Below are 23,639 nucleotides of genomic sequence, written 5' to 3' on the forward strand. Positions count from 1 at the left end.
AGCAATTGTTTTGTAGGGTGACAGCTACCCCTACAGTGATGGTCATTTGTCACAGTAGGCAACATTAAAAATTAATTTGAGTTTAACATTGAAATGTAAAAAATGTAACCATACTGTCTGTTACACGCAATACACACCAATGTTTAAAGCTGGATGCTTGCAGAAAATGTTGTATATATTTCATCACACACAGATGAGAATACAAAAACAGGGGCACAAAAACAGAAAAATGATCCGATGAAGTTCTTTTTCTATTATGCAATACTGAAATAAACCATGAATAAAGGTTGCTTCTTTCCATTATGTAGAAAATAACAGTGAAAGTTTCATGAAATAATGAATCATCTGTGAAGTGGCTTATTGGACAGTGTGGAGGAAGACGAATGCTTTGGGTCCTATTGGCGGTCGTCATTTCTTTTCAGCCAATCACGTGCAGGCTGGAGTTCCATTGCCGTCAGTAACACGGAAAGGGGCAGGGGATGTTCTCTCACTATAAAATGGTGGGCAGAGGCGTTGGAGACATGTGATCCTTTGGCGCGTACTTCGCGAAGAAGGGCAGGAAGATGGTGAGCATGACCCCGACAATAGCCAGCATGTAGCCCCAGCCGATCTGGCACTCCCCCGCAGAGTAGACGTCCGAGCTCCCGCAAAACGACTTCACCAGGGCGGAGCTCAGGCCAAAGGGATACACCAGCAGGCCGGACCCCATGATGAACACTGGTGGAGAAACAAACAGAGAAGCGAAGCATTGTCATAGGAGTCAACACTGTCAGGAGGATGAGCCAGAAGGAGGCTGCTGAGAGGGAGGAAGAGTACTCGTAGGGATGGGTAGGGCAAGGAGCCACAAGCAGAGTGGGAGGGGTCATCACAACACGAGCATCAAGTCTGAAACTCATTTTGAAAAGAATGCGTTGCATACCATTTCAAAATGGCACAGATTCTCAACTTGGATAAAATGTCAAAGTTCTGAAAAATTTGGCAAGGATTTGTTCCACTCAGATTTATTTATTTAGCAGATATATCTGCCTTCGATGTGCTATTTACAGAACAGCGTCAAACTGCCAGCCTTAGATGGAGAGGTTTACCTAAAGTTTTGTTATTAATCAGTTCATGTCATTTATATATAGAATAGACACAATTTTAAAATTACAATGGATGTTTTATAATGGGGAGGTCTTCAAATTTCTGTTGGACAGATTAAGAACAGGTATTTGGATGTATTAACAATGTATACATACAATACAAACACAGCTTTTAGCAAATTTATCGGAACGCAACCTCCGACCTGTACTAGTACTCTGAACCTTCTCCATGAGAGGTTAACGACATTTCCACAAGATGGCAGTAGAGGTTGCGTACGGTGCCATGAAAATTTGGGGCACACAGGGTCAAAGCTGGATTCAGTCAACATTTGTGACTCACAGTTAAATGCTGGTGTTAGTTTTTCTCTTCATCAACTCAGTTTGATGAGTCCAGTAATCAACAAAATTACCATTCAAGCTGTTTGTGAAGATAAAGAACAAAAGCACTTAATTGTGAGTCAAAGTTCAGGATGAATGCTGATTGTATCCAGAACATAGTAAAAAAAATTAAAAAAAAAAGAATTTATATTTCTGAACTTGACCTCAGCAGCTTCACGGATATCTAGCGTGCGATAAAAGCACCACCAAAAGTACAAAGGTATAATTTAATGCAATCATTTCAGCTGATACGGAAGCCAGGACTCCATAAGCAGGCCCTTAAATTTGACTTCCACAAAAGAGCTGGCTTTTTTCTTCACAGGTACTATCAACAACAGAAGAAAGTCATCAAACTGCAGTTGTTAATAAAACAAATGAACACTTGGATTTATTTTCTTCTGAGTCAAAGTAAAAGACGAATATCGATTAAATCCAGACCTCAGTCTTAAATGTCTGAAATATCCCTCAGCAGCTGCCTTTGGCCAGACTATATCACCTCCTGTCGTCCAAAATATACTAGTGTGGCCTTGCTTAAAAGCTTAAACCGAGTACAAATCTCCTACACAGCCACTCCGTGCGGGTGGCAGAGGAGAACACAAGGGTGGCTCCACCATGCCGGAGAAAGAAGCAGTTTTAACATCTCAGCGTCTTACCTCATTATACTCAGCCCTCTTGAGTGCTCCCACAACTGCCACCCCTACCGCCCCCCCCACCCCCCCACCCGACCCCACCACCCCAGCCCCCATCCACCCTACCCATCAGTGTCGAGGGACTCAATGTCGAACGGCTCCATGTTTATCTGCAGGAGGCAGGCCTTTCAAACCGTGGTGCTAACGATGCTTTAATGACGTTCTCTATCAAGCTACCCTTTGCTTTGTTGAAGGTGCACAAAGTCTCAAAGAGCCAGACTTTCCTTTGGACTCTCTCTCCCGGCTCGCTCGCTCGCTAGCTAGCTGGCAGTGCAGTTCAGTTCAGCTGGTCCCCTGGCATTTTTTTTTTTAATTTTTTTTTTTTTTTTACAGAAAGATGTGTTTATTGCCCCTGAAACAAATGACAATGTCGTATCAGAACACAGCGATCAATAAGACAAACATCTTGCACGAATGAATACACGTTTCTCATCCAGATCGCATAAGGAAACATTCTTGGTTCACAAAAAGCCATCTTGCTGTCTGCATCAGATAAATACCTTTGCCTCAGGAGCGATGCTATCGCTGAGCCTGCATAACTGGGAAAGCATGATCCTGCAGTACAGGCGCAGAGCACACATTCAGAACCCCGCGTAGACAGGAAGGGACAGAAATATTCAGAGGGTGACACACAATATAAGTAGATGAACGTGTGCGTTCAGGATGGTTTCTGGTACTTACCCATTCTCTCTGAAGATCACATGATACTAGACTCTCAAACACTCTGAAGAGCATGGGGTATACATGCACTAGTGTGTGTGTGACAGTGGGTTTAGTAATAAAAAGAGGTTTTGAACATAAGAAGTGAACACAAATAGACTAATTTTTTAAATTTACATATAGTACATTCAAAAACATGCATTTTATAGAATTTATTTTCAAACATGATTAAACAAGCTATCTACCTATCTATTCATATATCTATCTATCCCCTGACTATAAAACATTTATTTCAAGCAGCTATAAGCAGGTTTACATATACCGCTTATATAAACGTTCTGTTCTCTCTCAAGATTATGAGCCATTGGTAATTACTCTGTGATGTACTTATAAAAATATAAATCAATCTTCTCTCTCTCTCTCTCTCACACACACACACACACACAAACTCATTTGCTTACAACAATGTCAGTAAACACTTCTATTAATGGATCAATAGATCAAAATCAATGCGCAGTATGATTACCCAATAAGTGAAATGGTGTTATAATGCATAATGGAAGCACTAAAGCAGACTTCATCAGCAGCAGCACCCTGCTTTATGAGCATAAAACACCTACTGAAACATATCACCTGGCAATTTGTGAAATGTTATGGCCACGCTTGCGTCTATCAGGTTTTTGTTCTAAATTGAGTTTGAGATTATGTTGAATACGCTCGTTATGTTGGTTTCTTAATTTGCGTGTTAGCAAAACAACAGTGACAAACGGACAGAAATGTCACAATGAAAAGACAACGTTCATTCAAAAACAGTTTAATTAAGAGTTAATTAGAGAGAGAAGCCAGGCTATTCATCGGGGGAACAGATGTGTGCAACCCTTAAAACCCTGGAGAGCACTTAAGAGCCAGGTACAGAGTGAACAGAGGCAGCCGAGGCTATGAAATCACAGACAAAAACTATAATTACATGGAGTTTAAGATGCTGTTACAACACAGCAGCGGGGTAGATGAAAATGGTTGAAAACATCCCACCTCAAAGCAATATGCTCTGCTCCACCTTTAGGCCTTCCCTTGCAGTACAACACACAAAATACATTCATATTCAGCCATTTCACAGACGATCTTATCCAGGGCGACATACAAAGATTAGTTTTTATTTTTATTTTATTTATTTTTTTAAAAGCAAAGCATTTACACAGCTGGATATTTACTGAAGCTATTCTGGTCAGCTACCTTGCTCCAGGGTGTAACAGCAACACCCCAGTTTGGAGTCAAACCCGTATCCTCTCACTGTACAAGCCTAGTTCCCTGTGCACAGCACAACAGCACAGTGTACGGTGCAAAAGCAACAGACATCATTACGTTGCACTTACAAGATAAATCCCAAGACCCAATAAGTCACAAAAAAAAAAAACAAATAACACAAAAAAGGCACCTCAGAAAACAAGAACCAAAGTGATATTTTATCGGTATTAGTCCACTCACTGGCCCTTCAGTAACACATCATTATTTGCAGAGCCAACCCTTATCCATGTATCTTGTGGGATGAATTAAGTCATATTGCATTGTGTCATACGTAGCAATTTCACACTGGTCGCACACAGTAGTTATGATACAAATAAATAAAACATAAATACCATACAACCCTCCAGTCCTAATCTTAACCATGCTACTATCTGCTTTTATCAAGCTTGTTGCAATATTGTCTGTCAGTGTTTACTTATATAGCAATATTAATCATTTAATACAGTGTAATATCAGAGGTAAGGTGGCCACAATAAGCCTGTGCCTTCCTATACTATGCAATAAAAAATCAATCTTAAGCATTCACTTGTACAGGAATCCATGAACTTGCACATTGTTTGTCTTCCTCAAGTCACGTTATAAGCCTGACACATCTCTGTCCATCTTCTTTTGTATCTGCTATAAACACTGAGTCTATGTACACCACCACCTCCCCCCCCCCCTTTATAAGCCTGTAATGGAAACTAAATCTCCCTCTCGATCTCTCCCTCTCAAATCCTGTTACAGACACTGAATCTCTCTCTGCCTCCGACCCTCGGCCCGGCAATATAAATAAAAAATCTTCCCTCCTCTCCTCCTCAGGCTCGGTAATATGCACTGAATCTTTCTGTCCCGCTCCCATACGTCTCTTTATAAACACTGAATCTTCCTGTCTGTCCTCCCTCGGGCGTCTGCCGTAAGCACTGAATCTCCCCGTCCCGGTCCCACAGGACCAGTAATTTGCCCAGAATGTCCATGTGTCACCTCCCTGAGTAGCACGAGCAACGAGGCCCAAAACTTTAGCCCGGGCCGGCGCACAGTTAAGTCTTTCATTGGGGCCTACCTCTGGCTGGAATGGTGATTACATTAAACAACGACGAGGTGGGAGCAAGTCATTGCCAGTCTGGAGGCGTATACAGAAGTATATTCTCTTTATGTTCACTCTCATGCTGCCACAGGCAACGTATGAATGACAGCATCATCCAGAGGACACATCCTAACATTTACTAGGCATTTGCCTGGTTTTCTCGCTGTAATAACATCAGCAAATATTGGGCCCAGTTCACTTTGATATCCATTTTAATGAGCCCTCTCTGTCATTTTTATCAACTTCCCACAAGTTATTCTGAAGTTAACCAGAGGAAAGCAATATTTGTAACTTCTAATCCAGGCGTTTACTGTTATTTTGAGAGATTACAGTTTGACCCCTCCCGCATATCCGTCCGGTAGTGACAGAAGCAGCTGTTTCCAATCAGCTCCTGAAGCTAATGAAATGACACCGCAGGTACCCTTGTGCCTCCCCATAGAAGGTGACGACCTGGCTAATTATCACCGAATCGAACATCTGCTGAAGAGAGCGCTGTTTCCACCCCAGTGATGACAGATGAGTGTACACCACAACGAGGAACAAACAACCAAACAAAAAACCAAAAACAGAGATTAAATTCTCCTCAGCATCAAAACTATTATTTTTTTCATTTACCAATGCATTTGACTTGAAGAATTTTTTTAAAAAGTTGAGCCGGTTAGAAACTTTCAGTTTGTGTAATGATAAAAAAATACAAAAAAACAATATGACAAAAATGGACATACAGTACACAGGTTCAGTGAACATTCGCTGATGATAGAGATATAATAGACTCATTGTATTATTATTTTTCAAAATAAAATTCGGCACCCAATGTGGGGTTGGCCAACTGTCATTCGTACTGCTGATTTGGGAATGTGACTGTAGACATCCATGGTTCTCCTCTGAAACATGTAGTGTCACTAGTTTGCTTCTTTTCACGCAGTTGGCTACAGCTAAGCTTGCATAGAGTGGAGTCGGAGGAAGACCTTTCATGGGCGGCTTTGACATGCAGTCCACAGCACCCGATTGGCCAGCAGGAGGTCCGCTAGATAGCGATGAAACACAGACCCCCAACTGACCAACCCACCCTGCCGATTGCACATCGCCCTACGCAAATCGCACTGGCACAGTCCAAATTTGATCCGACATAACAGAGCTCATCCATGCACCGCAGCATTGTGCCTTAGCCAAATGAGCCACTCAGCAGCAGTATTCATAACTCTAACAGAGAACATACGGTCCCTACTGGACTCATATCAACTCTCAGAGTTGCTGAAACACAGAATTCTGCTGTGTTTTTTCACAAGAAACAATGTGCTTGTGTGTGCTTTTTGTTTGTCTATTCCACTATACTGTTTGCTCTCAATAATGTATCTGCACATCCATATTTATCCACACTTGCTTGCTTGAAAAAGAATAAAACTTGCTTGCTTATTTTTGACAACTTTAAAAAGTGAGTGTATTTACTAGTGAACCATTAGGGGCCTGCATGAAGCCTTTCTGCATTTAAAAAAAAAAACAGAGAAGAAGAGACTGGCTGGTGTTGAACGGTTCTGAATGGGTGTAAGATGGATCTGACCCTGCAGTGCGAGGCGAGGAAGAGGAGGGTACGAGCAACAGCAGAGCCCTGAGGAAGGCATTTTGCGGAGACTTGCCTCAGACAAACAAACAAACAAACCAAAAAAACTTTGGAATTGCCTCTGTGTAAATGGTGCCCTTGTCACCGATGATCGCACACGATAATGTCACCACCGCAATAACGCCTAGTAGAACTAATGGGAATTTCGGCGAGCAGTTAACGAAAATAGCTGGCGTTCCCCACGAGCGCAGCCAAGTGTGGCGGGGAGCCGACGGCGGCGGGACACAATAAGCCCCGCCCCCTCCAGGGGGGAGGACGAGTTTAGTCGGCCAGGGAATGCTCGGGTTACCATCGCATTAGTTCCGCCCAGCAACGCGCCCCGGCAACGCGCCTAGCAACGTGCCTAGCACACGCAGGCTAATGTGCCCCTCCCCTCAGATCAGCGTTAGCCCTTCTTTTGCAGGCCGGTCTGTCATATTCGTCTTTCGTTCGATTGGCCGAAGCTCCCCATTCCAGCGTTGTTATGTGGTTTTGTTGTTCTGACCTTGTCAGGTGGTCTGCTGAGGGTTGGTTTTGTGACTCCATTTTAAAAAAGGAACTTTAAGCCTCACTTGGGCCACTCAGACATAGACTGCAGCACGCGTACAGTATTTTGTAATAGTTCTGTAAAAGCATGTTTTTGTACACATTGCCTTTGCTCTGAAATTTACAAGCAAAGCAAGTGCGAATTCCGCAATGATTCAATGCTGTACATATGCTGGTGACACATTTCAGTGCGTCCCCTAAGGGAACTGACTGGTTTACGTGTTTCTCCGTCTCAGGCCTGGCCTTTCCCAGGCATTTTCGTGCAATCATACTTCAGCACCCGTACTTCACAAAAGAGGAGTCAAGGTGCATTCGTACCTGCTAAGGGGAAATATACTCACAAAGTCATTTACAATTTGAACATTTTCCTTAAAGTTGTTCAACTGAAATTCCATTTGAAATGGCACCAACCAAATTAACCAATAATCAAACAGAAATGCACCATAACGAGATAGATTGAAAAATAATAAATATTACACTTAGAACAAAGGCATATTGCTTTATTTTAAGTAAGGTTAATTTGTTTCTATTATTTTTTTATTAGTACTCAGGAAATGTAACTACAGCTAATTACAAGATCGTCTTCAATCTCATCGGACATTGGACTTTGTGATTCCATTCCACAAACTTTTGTTTGTACTGCTCACCAACCAAACTCCTCTCCCTTATCAAATCAGTGCAGAGTCAAAGGAGGAATACCTAGCTATGGCACTGTAAGACCTACCTTTATTTACCTCCCCATACCGGAACGTCATCGCAATCCCCACTCATAATACACACGTCACTGATACTCCACCTGTCCCACACGTCACTGCTCAACAATGGCTGGTTCGAGCTCAGGTTTTCACACACAGAGCAAGACGGATCGCCGCCATCTCCCACCCAGTTCCCGCCACCCCATTACACTGAGCTGTCAATGCATTCGGCCCGATGTTAAACAGCCTTAACTAAATAGACGCGTCGCAGCGCGAATTGCCTCGTGGTCCGGTCTCCTCTTCCTTGACGTTGCCACGGCAACACTGGCACAGTAATGAATTCCTCCCAGAAGGCAGGGGGCCCCAGAGCATCCTGGTAATCAAGGCCCGGATCAATGCAGTCCTGTCACAGCCGCGACCCCTGACCTGCTAGCGTCAAATTGAAATGAAAGCCATTACCCCCGAGCCTTCACCCTGCCAGGTGCCTGATGGGATCAAGCAACACCTCTTTTTTGTTCCTCCCACGTGTCCTGTTCTCCTGGACACCTCTCCGGTCCGGCAATTAAACGACAATTTACCGTTTACAATTTGCAATTAAAGACAGCGTTAAGTGAAAATGCAAATGCCATTCTGTAATCTCAGTACTGAGAATAGTGATTACGAACATGTTGACAATCCTTGAGACAGAGAAGTCACAGAAGAGGTAAGACTCAGTTATGAAAGTGTCTGTCGTGAAAGTGCACTACTCTGTCCCTATCTTGCTGAACCGCATCTTGTCAAACCATTCATAGTCTGTTATAAATCTTCATTAGTCTGTTATAAACCTCTCAGAATGGTTGATAACAATGCTGTTATGCCACGTTTAACAACAAAATCCCATTAGATCAAAATGAGCGTACAGTACAGTTTTCATGGACCGCCGTCCATATATTTCATATGACGGACATTTATGCTGACGTCTCTTATGTTCTCCGCTCTGACGGAAAAAAGGTAATTTAAAAAACAAATGAAAGCACAGCGTGATATTTATCTGTGCTCCTCCAAGCTAAAAATACCCTTCCGGGAGAAAAACAAGCAGCGCAGTAATACTTTATTATTAAATGAGCGAAAGCAATATGAATTAATCAGCGAACACCTGTGCAGCCCGAAAAGATTTTAACAAGCCTGTAACATGAGTTATGAGTTATGAATAGGCAGTTACCCAAGGTGACTCAGAAAGAGTCTGACAGTGTTATTCATGACATGCGCTGTGTAATCCATTAGATGGGAACTGAGAAAGAGCAGGCAGGACCACGCCCAGCTGCTCCCATTCATTCCTCAGCAGACCTGGGCCTTCAGAAGCAAAGTGAGGTGTTAGGGTCACCCTACCAGGGGGCCGGAAATGCCCACCGTATATCACTGTGCAGGAGATGAACTCATGTTTCACAAAATTGAGATGGCGGTTGCATGAATGCCAACATTGTCAATCAAGGCTGAGGTCAGAGACATTATGCAACGCAAAGACCGGGTACCTTTATAAAAACCTCAAAGAAAAGTGAAGGTGATTCACAACAACAACAATACCCACAATGCACCGCAAAAACACCTTTGTCAGCCAAAGCACGCGGTATAAAGAAACGCGAGTAACAAAGGTCAGGACATGCGTCATTTCTCTGGACGTTTGCCCAGGTTAGACCTCGCCACAGGGTCAGAACACAAAGCCTGTAGCCATGGGGCTTGTCCCTACGTGGGACGTTTTCATCATTCAGTTTCACTGCATTATGTCCGTTACACAACAGGGACAAGGAGCTCTTCCACTGTCAGTTGTCAGTTATCACACAATGTTATTCAATCATTTGCAATTCACCCTGACACATTAGCAATTTAGCACCGTCATTTATTTGTAAACCTGGATATTTTACTGCACTGATTCAGGTGAGACATTAAGGGGTTTGAACCTGCAACCTCTCCGTTGCAAGCCCAGCTCCTCTACGAACTACACCACACAGAAGCTACTCCGCAAGCAGCTTCGGGCAAGTATTCCACCATCTCCACTTTCTCCTGCGAGCTCCGGGGCCTCAGCGAACGTTACCTCAGCTTCAACGTGACGGGTCGGACCTTTGAAGGCGAGGCAGTGCGACTCACTGGCTATAACAAAAAACGTGCAGCCGCACGTCAGCTCCAGTCAGCCGAGTTTCCCTTCAGTGAGGAGTCTGAGGGGCGAGGAGGAGAGACAGCGGCGCTCTGCTGTGACATGAGGCTAGCTCTTAATGTGGCCTGTCAAACACTCAACCCCCCCCCCCCCCCCGCCCCCCCTTGACTGACGGAGGGGGAGAGGTGCGAGCCCAGCGGGAGCTTCTTTCAAACCGAAAACCAGAAAGCGGGTTTTTGACAAGTGGACAGCCGGGCTAAAAGAACACTTTGCGTGTCGGAAAAATGCACTTCGGGTTTTTTCCAAGGGCCAGCATTAACCGCCAATTTACTTTTCTTCTTCCTCTGAGTTCCATTGACTATCACTATCACTTTGCAGCCCACCAGCTGAGCTCCAGATAGCGCAAAGCAAATACTTTCCTACGCTTTACTGATCTTGTCTGCTGTATTCAAACCAATGAAATACTCTCAGAAAGTGCAAACCCCGCCTTCTGATCATATTGGCAGGCTCAATTGCACCAGGCAAGATCAACAGAGCACAGAAAAGTATTTGAATCCAAAACAAATAGGCATTTGAGCCAGGCCTTTGACGCATAGTGAGTTCTGCTAGCCAAGATAACTCTGCAGTCCACCAGCGGAGCTCCAGGTACTGCACCAGTGCAGCTTCACCCACCGCTTGTGCAGACAGGCTGCTGTTGCCAGCTCAACCAATGGGATTTCAGAGAAAGGCGGGGTCAACCCAGCTGAATGACACCCTGCCCCGGCCAATTACATTTCGCCCCGGACACAGGCGGCTCGAGCAAGGCCAGGATTTTCAAAAAATACTGGCTTCATCCCCCACGAGAGAGGAAAAGCAAGCCATCCCATAATGCGGCACAGGCACGAGAACGTAATTACAGGGACTTGGAGATAATTAAATGAGCATTATATGATGCTTGAAATTGGAAATTCAACTCCTCCAAAGCAGGTGTAAAACCACATTTAGGTAATGTCGGGCGCAACCATTCAACTGATATGCAATGTAAGGGTGTGTGTCTTGTGGGGGGCGGGGGGGGGGGTGGTCTCCTGTGGTCGTGCTTCAAAATTCCTTTGTATTTCTGGACCTTTATATTCATTCACATATTCATTTTTGGAATATTTAGCATTTTCTCTGCATCTCTCTGAATACAAGCATGCCTCTGGTTGATTGTAGGGTGATGAGAACAAGAACCAAAAAATTGGCAAAGATAAAAATGAAGTTCATAAGTAAAAAAAAATCACTAAAGGGGGAAATTAATAGGAAACCCCACTGAAAATATTGGAAAAATATACGATCGTTCAGTTGAATTGATTTTTAAACTTAATGAAGGGAATAAGTCACCTTTCCCGTCAAACGGATTCATAAAACCCGGCTCTGATGATGATTAGATGCCCGTGCGGCTCAACATCTGGGCCGCACCGCTGTTCTGCCTAATAAATCCCCCGCTCTGCTGACTCTGTGCTGTTGTCCTCATATAAATCTTGTAAATAGATTTCTGGTGTGCATTTCAGCTCTTTCTCTCACCACCAAGAGGGGGGGAAAAAAGGGGAAGGAGGTCCGGTAATTGGATTGGCGAGAGAAACCTTCCATTTTTTTCCTTACGTTTCACAACGGTGCGCCGGCAGCCATACATCAAGGCCTCTTTCCCCCTCTCGTTCGCCAGGTTGGGGCTCGTTCTGTGACCCCCCTCTGGTCACAAAGGCTCCTCTCTGGCCTCCTCTTCCCCCTGCTGTGCTTAATACTGAACGGATGCCTGGGAGGCCGCAGAAGTCCCTATGCTGCATTCTGCCTGGCTATCAATTCACCTGCCTTTTTGTCTTCCTGAACAATCCATACAGCAGAACTTTCCATGTCACCACTTATGCCATATTCTGGTGTATCTACCCACACACACACACACACACACACATTCACTCTCTCGCGCTCTCTCTCTCACACACACACACACACTCACTCCCTCTCTCTCTCACACACACACACACACACACACATTCACTATCTTACACACACACACACTCACTCTCTCGCTCTCTCTCTCACACACACACACGCACATATATACAAACACACGAACATGAACACACATTCTCTCTCACTCATGCATGAACACACACATGCACACAAGCACACACATTCTCTCCCTCTCACATACAAACACACAAACGTGCACACGCACACACATTCTCTCTCACTCATGCATGAACACACACATGCACACAAGCACACACATTCTCTCCCTCTCACATACAAATGCACAAACGTGCACAGGCACACACATTCTCTCTCACTCATGCACAAACACGCACGGACAGCCAGCACAGATGCGCTAATGTTTTACCATTGCGCGCGACTGCTATTACAACACATCCCTCCCAACAACATCTGCCTCTGTTTTAACAGCATGGCAGATGTGACAGATATAAATATATATGGCACAGTAAGATATGCAAGTTAATTATGAACAGGCACACGTGCACCCTAGCTGTCAATCAACAAATTGTTTATGAATTAAGCAAACTCATTTAGCTGTTGCATCCAAACATTTTGAGACACAATTAATCAAGCAGTCAGCCAAAATCAATTTTAAAGCATATTAATTATATTTGTCCCGTTGCATGATAATAATTGATAACAACATTTTTATTCTATGCTTGCCTGGAAAAATGCTGGAAATATTACCTTTCACAAAGAGGACTTGACTGTTGAGGTGATTAACACTCAAATTTGGAAATACTAAATATTATATATTACGGTTCTTATTAAAACTGCATTAACCTGACACGATAATTGGATATTTTTTCCCATGACATACATCATCATTTTGAATGAAAACAATGTTACCACAAGGGCACTTTACCATACATGTTATATTAATTTTTCTAAAATATGGAGATGTGTACTCTGTATCCACAGGCCTAGCACGGATAACACTTTTCAGAGATGTCATTTGAGCATGGAATTGTCAGGTTCCCTTATCTAATATTACATTGTATTTACATATCTGAAACATCAGATATGAATAGACATATACATACATACGTACACTGGAGCAATTCGGGTTAAGAACTTTGCTCAAGGGTACAACAGCAGAGTCCCTTTCAGTTACAAGCTGAATTCGCTATTCATTATACTACACCACCTTCTGCCACCCTAGAAATTACTCTGCTTCCACTGAATGATAGTGCACTCAGGTTTCCTAGGTGGTCATTTAATGACTCTGTCTTAATTCTATTAAAGTATCCAGTTTTTATTTATCATTTAATGAAAGTCTTAATTTTACATGTGACAGAATGCCATGCTTGATTTCTTGCCCTGGGTGAGTCACTAATACCTGCACTCAAACCACAACTCTTCCCGAACTAACGACAATTCTCTTTTATTTTTGAATTCTCTCTTCCATGCAAGGTCCTTCTCACTTTTGTTTATCTGTGCTGTGGAACTCAAGAGGCTTTATCTGAAACTCACTTTTTAATTATGTAAAACCTCTTTGTTTTCAGACTGACTGCACCATTAGATAATTAAATGTTTTGTTGAATTTATCATAAAATGGGAGCAATCTGGAGGACACAATTTGAAAATATCTGAGAGCGGGACAATCTACATTTTCTTCCAAATACAATTATCTGTGGTTTTCTGGCCTTCGTTCAGGGCTGGTTGGAGACCAAGGCCACAACATCATACAATCAGCATCTGCAATCAGCTGTTGCTAAGCAAAACAGAACCTCCTCTTTCTTCCCACTGATCCATTAAATCCGCTTTCACTGCATCCACCTGCTCTGGTCCAGGATGAGGAATGCGTGTAATGTTTTCAAAAAAGGATTGATTACACTGATAATACCTCTGAGCATGTTCCAATAAATCTATTTTTGAGGGAAGGTGCAAATGGCAGTAGAATAATCATTTACTATAGAGAGAGACACATGTGGTGTAAAATGGAATATTTCTGAGAGTTGAGAGATGTCAATGGCCCCAGAAATTACTTGAACATTGAGTGGTCTGCACCACCCACAAGATTATGAGCCATTGGTGGTTACTTTGTGATGCACTTATAAAAATCTCTCTGTCTCTATCTATCTATCTCTCTATCTCTCTATCTCTCTCTCTCACTCAATAGCTGAAGGACAATACTGTGAGGCTCTCAAAATGTTGCTATAAAATTGTTGCACTGTTATTGCATTACGTTTGAAGAACCGTTAGCTTGACACCAGAGAACAGTTTTACTGGCAAATCTGCACATTTAACAGCCGCCCCATACATGGCACAGAGAGGAAGGGAGACCTCATCCTAAGTCATCCACCCCATCTCCAGCTCACGGCTTCCACTCCAACTGACGATGTTCACAGGGCCTATGAAAACATACCCACACATAATCATACTCCATTAAAGCCTGCTGTGTCTTGTGCACTCCGTAATGTAGACCATGCGGCCATTTCTCTCCCGTCTCACCTCCCACCTCAGTGCAGCATCTGTTGCCGTGCGATGTCTACCATACCAGAGGACGAACATGTTTGGTACCATTGCAGACCACACCGAAAAAAATCACATCTCTCAAAATCACATCTGTTTCACAGCAGCAGCAGCAGCTAACTGCAGTTGACACAGACAAACCGCCTCAAGGGAACTTCAGTCTGGCAGACCCACAATGCAACAGCTCCCCAAAGGTTTGAGGATCTAGAGGCTGCAGTCTGACAGCGGCTATACCACCCTGCAGCAGCCTTCCTGCCAACGGCCAATGGCCACGCCCGGCCAGGACTTTGATTTGACGTCATTGGACGCTGATACCTAACCCCCCCCCCCCCCACCGCCTATTATGGACATCATGAACGAAAGGAACACGAAAATTCTAAAGAAAAAATGGTGAAGATGGGATGCGAGAAACTGCTGAAACGAGTGAAGGTGAAGGTGTGCAGCGCTTTGATACCCGGAGAAAAATCAACTTCGGCAAAGCTGAGGCAACAGCGCGAGGGGCTGCCTGCAAACTTTGCTCCCTAATCCTCCTTTTAAACTCCAAATAAATAGCGCCCTGTCACCACGCATCAGCGCTAAACTCCCCAAAGGGGAGGATGCGGCTCTACGAGAGAGCTGCCAGCTGCAATATCGTTATCGCCCATTTGAGACCGTGCTGTTCCGCGCCAGATAGTCACTTCAGCTGACAAAAAGAGCCATGTCCTTCATTAAAGCAGTAGGGGAAAATACATGGTGTGACCTTCAAGTGGTTTAAAAAAAAAAAAAAAAAATCAGAGATACATATTTAGATTTCGATTATTGGGTTGGAGCAGGAGGCTGTTGCGGTGATGTAATAAATCAAACCGCAAATCACATTATCCCCCACATAAAAACTGTAGGCCCCATTTAATAAGCAATGTGTAAATAATGTTTTATATCCTAATTAATTGAGTATCTGGGAGCAGAGTGGATCATGCATCATTCCAAAGCTCTCCCTCTGAAAATGATGAATTTAAAAACGCACGATACATTCATTACTTGGTGATGAAATGTCTTGCCTTTCTCAGTGGGGTTTGTTCTATGCGTGCACATGCTTACAATATGAGCTCAGAAAAAAAAGCCTCACCACTGGCCTTTCTGGCTTTGGACACTTTTTTTGTGGCCAAAATTCTTAAGGGCACCTGTCCCCTATGTGGGTTAAGAGAACAGGGAGTAAGACAGATCTGTGCATCAGAGAGGGTGAGCAACAGGGTTCAAACTGGAAAGGAGCAGTGTTGCAGTCTTAAAAGTGCTTCACACTATTAACAACACATATTCTCATCCTTTACCCTAAGCTTCAGATGACAAACAGAACCATGGATAAGTGACACAGTCCATCTATTGTCATCTTCCATCCATGTCACCATTTATGGGGGTTCGCTAGTGCCAAAATTACTAAACGATGCACGTGCAGTAACTCTGGAGCTAATCTCCCATCATACCCTGTTCCATTTGCCTTATTGGTGCCATACATGTTCACAAATATATGCGTGCAGACAGACCATTCGCACACGCTGAGGTAACACGCCAAGGCTGTTGAATTTCAGTGAGCAGTGAGAGCTTTGGGACCTCCGGCCAAGAGGCATCTTCGTCTTTAACCGCGAACATCACTGAGAAGCCCAGAGGGCAACAGAACAAAGTGACACATCTGTGGAGACGCAGAACACAGGAGAGAACCAAAAAAATCTCTTTACTCCTCATTCACCCTCCAGGGTCAGAAACCATTTCAGCTCCTCAGGACAGAATCGAGAACATCAACAGTTACTTCTGTGATTCCGTTCTCAACACACAAAAAAAAAACTGAGATGGAAAAAAATACACTGGTTTCAACATCACACAATCCCACACGCTTACAAGAAACCTTGAACACTTAGTCACAGCCCACAAAACCCTGTAGACCCCCATACAGACCACCTCTACAATGCATTTATGTCCCCATTCTAGCTACAGTGGTATGAAGACGCAAGTTCCAGGGAGTTTCTTCAAACTTTCCCAGGTGAATATTAATTAAAATTAATATTACAACCCCGCGCTCGAAAGACAAAACAGACTCAACGTCCGGATGAAGGTTGGTTAGTCAGAAAATTTCGGTTGTTCGTAGCAACGCTCGAGGCAACGGGCCGTGAGCTCATCCAGCTAACTGGGTGCAGGGATGAGAAGGTTCACAAAAAGCCCCAACACAGACCCACTCAATAACACCTTCTGTTGTGACAACGGCTCGATCTGAGTGGGTCTTTGTACGTACACACACAGCCACACAAAAAAAACACAAAAACACACACAGCCAGCCATTAGTGTCTGCTGGAGATTTTAGACTCACATGCTCATTTGTGATACTGACCACAGCCGCCGTGCCACAGCAGCACATGGCACTGATCCCCACCACCCCCACCGCTGATCTCCCGCTGCTCTTTAATGTCGCTCTCCACCATCGGAGTGGAAATCGTGCAGAGATTATTAAAGGTTTTCGGAGTCCTGTACGGACATTTAGATGATATTGCGTGCGCCAAATGGCCGAGCCGGGCTATCGCTGTGTTCCAGATGTTCGAGCGTACGTGGCTCCCGCTTGCCCGGATAATTGCACTCGGCCGTCTATCTCTTTGTTTATTTTGCCCGAGTAGTACTCGCACGGTCCCAGAACACACAAAAAGCCGATACACAAAACGTGAATTTCAGGAAAACAATATCTCCATGACAACGCAACTGAGATTGCAGCTACTGTAACATATTTATCTAATTTTGTAATACATTCATGATCAATCGCTGTGCTCAAGCACATCTTTCCGCAAGGTGTCTTACTTCTTTTTGTAAACAATCAATGCTTGACTGGTAAAGCATCACTCCAATGTCGACAGTTATACTTTTATAGTCTATCGTCACTGCTGTTTCCCCACAGAACCACAGGTAAGCATGTACGCCTGAAGCTACACTTCACACCCAACTGCTAATCATGGCACTGAAGCAGAAAATGTTTTTCTGTTTGCTGAAGGAGACTAAATTGATCTCTACCAGAAGAAGCTAGAAGAACGTTAGAATGGTACGATCACTAACGACTTTTTGGACAGTTATGCAAACCAATAAGTGCGGATTCTTCTCCAGGCTTCCATTTCCCTTCCTTACCTGCTGGGCACCGTAATTACAGAGGGAAACACACCGGTTACTATTCTGATTACTCCAATTTAATAATACGCATCTGCGGGTCTTCTAATGACAGGATTAATAAGTGCACAGGAAAGTAGACAAGAAAACACACTTGGAAAAGAAAATGCCTCAAGACTGAGAAGCCCTGCAGGAGAATAAATACAGGAGATATAATGAGCACCTTTCTGAACATTCAATCATTCCACCCACTCTCACAATGAACAAACACACACTCACACATTCACACACACACACACACATGCACACACACACACACACACACACGCACACATGCACGCACAGGCACAGGCACGGGCACACGCACACATACGCACACACACACACACACGTGCACACAAGCACAAACAAACATAACCTACACATGCACATAAACACAAACACACACACACATAAGCACAATTTCAAATGGAGATGCACCCATAGATATGCATGCACACACACACACACGCAAAGTGCACATGCACCCAAAACCCACACTGCCATAATGTCACATGTACACATTGCATTTACATTCAGGCGTGTGGGTCAGAGTGTGTGCGCTCTTGTGCATCCCCCTGAACAGAAGGAAGAAGCTGCAACACAGAGAGGTTTACGACCGGGAACAGGAGAACTGTTAGAGACAAAATAAACAATTCTGCTGTGGAAGCACTGACTAATAAGGCAATATATATAAATTAGGTAAAATGTAAAGAGACAGACACACAATTCTAACTCTTTCATAACTGTCTTCCACCGTGATTTGTGCCCTACATTTCTCCCTCATTTTTAGCATCTCATTGTTTTCCGAGTGTGTCAGCATACAATGTGATTTTGTGAAATACGCATTAAGCCTCAGGCAGCCGTAAACAGTGAAATATTCAGCCGCTTCAGGCAACCAGAACCAGGCACTCACAATGTCAAACCAGACACTAGACACCGCACAATATCTGCTTTTCAAATCGCCGAGATTTGTTTCCAATTAGCAATACTTTGGTGTATCGAAAACCTCCAAAGATGTTCATGGAGTAACTAGGTAGCTGTTTACGGTTTACGGTTTCCCTAAAACTGGGGGGTCCTTTGTCTATGTACACAAAACGCTGAGGTTCCAGGAGGCTCATCCTGTTGAAGCACAAGCAAAGTGATGTGCTGCTCTGTTTAGATTAGGGAAGTCCTAACCATGAACAGGACGTAGATCTCAACTCAGATTTTTTTTTTTTGAGGGGCGGGGCAACAACCTGGAAATTTTCAACAGGATTGTTTTGGACGAACACTAATTCACCACCCAATAAAACATGGTAATATGGGGGGGGGGGGCCATTTGATGTTTTCCTAAAGCGGTGGTCTGGGGGGTGTGTCCCTCCAGGGATCTATGCCCATGGTCCTGGCCACACCCCACCAGTGCTGACCTGCAGCCCTGCAGAGTTCACCTGAAGAAGGCCCAGCACAGAAAGCTCAGATTCGGACAGTGTCCCCCCCCCCCCCCGATGTGCCAGCGGCCCCTCCCGGGGCACCCACAGGGCCCGTGCCAGCTGCACACGCCCCGCACCCCCGCGGCACGGCGACGGGCCCTCAGGAGGGGGGGGGGAGCGTGCGCCAGCCTGTGCCCTCCCAAATTAAGGGAACGCGCTGCAGTGCTGAGATAACACCCCCGAGAAAAAACAAAACCACCCCCACTGGTGGGAGAACAAACCCCCCACTGCACCACATATCAGGGCAGGACACGCTGGACTGGACTCTCAAAAAGGACGCGTTAATATCCAACACACTTTCTGTGGTACTACTACTTTTGTGTTACTTTCAACACATTTTGTGTCAAAGTTACGACTTTTGTGTTACAAATGTACAGTTTATGTGTTACAAAGGAAGACTTTTTCAGCACAGATGGTGTTGAAACTAACATAAATTGGGTTCTCCTTAATTAGACATGGAGGTGTGTTAAAAAATGGCACATTACGCATTGTTTTTAGCACATATGCTTTGAGAGTGTACAAACCGATTTCGTCCTGTTGGAATAAAGAATGATAACGCTCAGCATTCCTTACAAAGGGGCAAAATTACATTATCTGTCTTGTTCTGTATCTATATTATATGTTTTTTTTTAATGTTCCGTATTTCAGCAGTAAGGGAAATTTGGCAGCAGGGTTAATCAAGTGTAGCGTTAACTGTGGCCCCCTGGGTCATGTGATCTTATCTAGACCCAGAACAGCAGCTGTGACAGGCTGGCAAACAGATGCAGCCGCGGGCCCCCCCGGGGGTCACGGTACTCTCACCTGGTGAAAGTCGTTTTTCGCTTGAGGCTGATGTCAGCACCGTGTAGCAAGACTGGGGGGGGTGTCAGACAGTGGTCTTCAGGTGGAGGTGGGGAGGGAGGGGAGCCAAGACCAACCATTTTTCGCCACTCTGCCACTTAACTCACGCACTAGTCTAAGCAACCACACAGTGCAGGGATTAGTATTCCTCCAGGCTGATTGCTCCTCCTTCACGCAGAGACCAGACAGCCATCCACAGAGGATGACCCTGCCACGCCCAACTCTGCCCTGCCCAACTCCGCCCCACCCCACTCGCCCCCTCATGGGGTGCAGCACCAGGGGACAACCTCAGGGGAAGTCCTGCCCACCTGTAACCAGGGCCCTGTGTTTTCTGTAAAAAAAGTTCTATAAGATAAAATTGATTTGATTTGATTTGTTTAATGTAGCATACTGTCCAAGTGATTCTTACATAGCACCACAGTGCAGCATTTGGGCATGTAGCTCCAGGAACTCTAACACAGATTTGCAATACAGCTGCATGGAACAAAAACTCTAGTTCCTTTGTATCTGAGCAATTAAACACATCATCAGAAAAGCATAAAAGCATGGAGAGATTCTTAATGAAATTCAACTGGCTGGTGGGTAAATTACAGAAAGCCTCTTTGATTTAGTGAATCCAAAACAAAGAAGTGTCCATCAAAATCATGCACAGGATCAACAACAACAACAACACAAATTGATCAAACAAAAAACACAACACGCATGAACACACGCACACACACACACACACATGCACACACATATGCGCACAGACACACGCACATGCGCACACACACGCACACATGCACACAGGCCACTGCATTCTCTGAGAGAGCAGTCATTGTAGTTTCAGTGAGAGTGTAACCTTTACATATGGTGAACACAATGCATCAGGAAATTGTCCAGTGAGTTCTCTATTGAAATTCAGCAAACATGTACCCCGAGTCAAGCTTTCATAATATTCCAAGGTAAATATTTGAGAAGCAGTTCTGGAGAGTTGGCACATTTTTTTTTTGATGGGAAGAGACGAGAGGATGTGGCCGCGGGAGGGTGGGAAATGTAACAGTAAACACCAATCTGTCTGTGGAACAAAAAAAAAAATTCTGTAGCCGTGCAGTTTTACAGGATATCCTTTTCATGAAATAATTATGCTGTTTATTTGCCGGATTGTACAGTGCAGTGCGTGCCTTTCAGGAATTCAGTGCGCATCGAACACTCTGGAGTAACAAAACAAAAAAAAAAAACCAAAAAAAAAAAACGGAAAGAGCCTTTTAGTATTCACCCTGTCATTACTCTCTCATTTCAGTAGGGACATTTTTCAGACCTGTGCTAGGTTCGATTTTTTAAATTTTTTATTTTGGGGTGGGGTTGTGGAGGTTTCCGTGATCGAAATGATAAATCGGGCTCAAAAGAGTTCCCGTTCCATGTCCTTGCTATGCAGAATTCATTAGAGACGCGGGCTGTTGCTGTGCATTGTTTACGACGCCACTTTCCCATTAAATGAAAGACTGATCACTCACACCCTCCCTAAACCAATGGCCTGTATTAAAGATCTACAATGTAATGGCCTTTTTATGATGAGTATTAAATCTTTCTGTGTGCCAAACATTCCAAGACTGAGGGCCATCGTGTTGCCTAGCGACTGCCGTTGAAGAGCAACATCTTTAGCCATTCTCTGTATAGATGCTATTCTACTTTTATTTTTCCAAACATTTGCTTTCACAGTCTCTTCTCTGGGACTAAACTGGGCCGTGTGTGTAATCAGGTGTTTGTGGGTGGGACACAGCTCTTACGAATGTGGGGCAGGTGAAATGGCGCGATCGCAGGTAGCTACTCACCTGACACCATCTGCACGTAGCCCGCCAGGACACAAGCCCTCCGCTCACAGGCTCCACTGGGGAGGAAGACCGTGATGAAGGCCAACATGGAGCTGACAGCCAGGAGAACACAGCCCCCACAGCACAGGACCACACTGGCCTGCAATGCACATGCACACCAGCAGGGGTCAGTCAAAAAGCTGGCAAGAGCAAGGCTTCATTCAAACATTAACACCATACCTGGGTCAAATACGTGTTTGTTTTGGATTAAAATACTTTTTGACACTTTGCTGATCTTGTCTGGTGTAATGGAACCAATGAAATACTCTCAAAAAGTGCAAACCCCGCCTTCTGGTCATATTGGCAGTTACTCAATTACACCAGGCAAGATCAACAGGGCACAGAAAAGCATTTGAATCCAAAACAAATATGTATTTGACCCAGGTCTGATTAACACTAATCTAAATATCAGTGCTTACCTTTGTCAAGCTACGATGGGCACAGAGAGGGCAACCTTGGTTTGCTTGCACCAGAAAACAAGCCAAAAGAGTATGTCCAAGGTGACACTTCTAGAATGTACTGCAAGTTGTCAGGGAGTTCGGACATTCAAGGAGAATGTTCAGTTTGCCTGACCTAATCCATAATTTTGATTCTCCACAGTTTGAGGAGGATAACGCATGATAATAACAATAAGCCACTTCCATTAGAGAAAGCTTCCACAGAGCTCTGCATTGGAAGCAATCATGGCGTTGAATATTTTGACAAGATAATTTGCAGTATTTTTTTTTTAAAAGGTGCCTCCAAAAACAACATTTCTCAGATAGGCTACATCTGAATATATTCCTCCGTCTCACGCTTTTGTACACGAGGATGGACGGAAAAGGAACGGAAATTATTTTCAGACGGCAGAATGTGCCATTCAGCATCAGCAGTGAATTCAGGTTTTTCTTTTTTTTTTTTTTGTTCAGTTAAGCACAGCCCTTCAGACTTCGGGTGACAAAAGAGCTGACTGTCCTCCAGCCGGCTGTCCTCAGCTCACCGTTAAACGTGAGGAACCGCCCCGGTGGCCTCAGATTGAGCACATGACAAAGCTCTCTGGCTCTCTGATTTAAGGCCCGCGTTCGACCTCGTCAGCCGTGTCCCGTTAGTCCGGTTCGCAGGGAACCCTGGTCCCGCGAGCGGCACGAGCGGGAGCGTTTCACCGCCCAATCAAAACTCCCGCTGCAGGCAGGAGGGGGTATATAGAGCGGCGGCACTTTGGAAACGCCTTACAGAGCAACGTGCCGCCCTGTCTATTTTAATTAGGCCTACAGCCAGGTTTCGGCCTCCCTGCAAGCTAAACCAAGGGCTCACCGCAGCCTTTTTTTGAAGCCATTTATTCTTCTGTAATGTCCCTTTTGCAGTCATGCCAATCTGCGCATTTGGACAAGACTCTTTTTTAAATTTATTTTTTATTTTTTAAACACGTGATTGTGTCCTGGCACCTTTCTTCGTTTGGTGTCTCATTAGCGGAATATTGTTGACCCCCCCCCCCCGCCACCCCCACCAATGCCCCCACCTGGATTACAGTCCAGCAGTAAGCCAGCAGAGATTTATCTTAGAATTTACCATTTATAACAAAATGCTGCCATAATTATAGGAAGAGCCAGCATATTGCTCCAAAATAACTCCTTCAGTAAAGGTCACTTTCTTATCCACTTGTTTTCCCGGTAACAGTAACTCTATAATTACAAATAAT

At 44.3% G+C, this 23,639-nt stretch overlaps 1 protein-coding gene across 1 annotated transcript in view; it reads right to left on the bottom strand.

Moving 5' to 3' along the window:
* Nucleotides 1-23,639, bottom strand: part of LOC135235551 (LHFPL tetraspan subfamily member 7 protein-like) — a 29,250-nt gene continuing 5,611 nt past the window's right edge. The window contains exons 2-3 of the mRNA XM_064301120.1: nt 21,923-22,061; nt 1-717 (exon numbers count right to left, since the gene is read on the bottom strand). Coding sequence (XP_064157190.1) covers nt 491-717; nt 21,923-22,061 — 366 coding nt within the window. The 3' untranslated portion in view covers nt 1-490. The remainder of the gene's footprint in view (nt 718-21,922; nt 22,062-23,639) is intronic.

Source organism: Anguilla rostrata, chromosome 12, assembly GCF_018555375.3.
Source record: "Anguilla rostrata isolate EN2019 chromosome 12, ASM1855537v3, whole genome shotgun sequence".
In the NCBI taxonomy this organism is placed as follows: domain Eukaryota; kingdom Metazoa; phylum Chordata; class Actinopteri; order Anguilliformes; family Anguillidae; genus Anguilla; species Anguilla rostrata.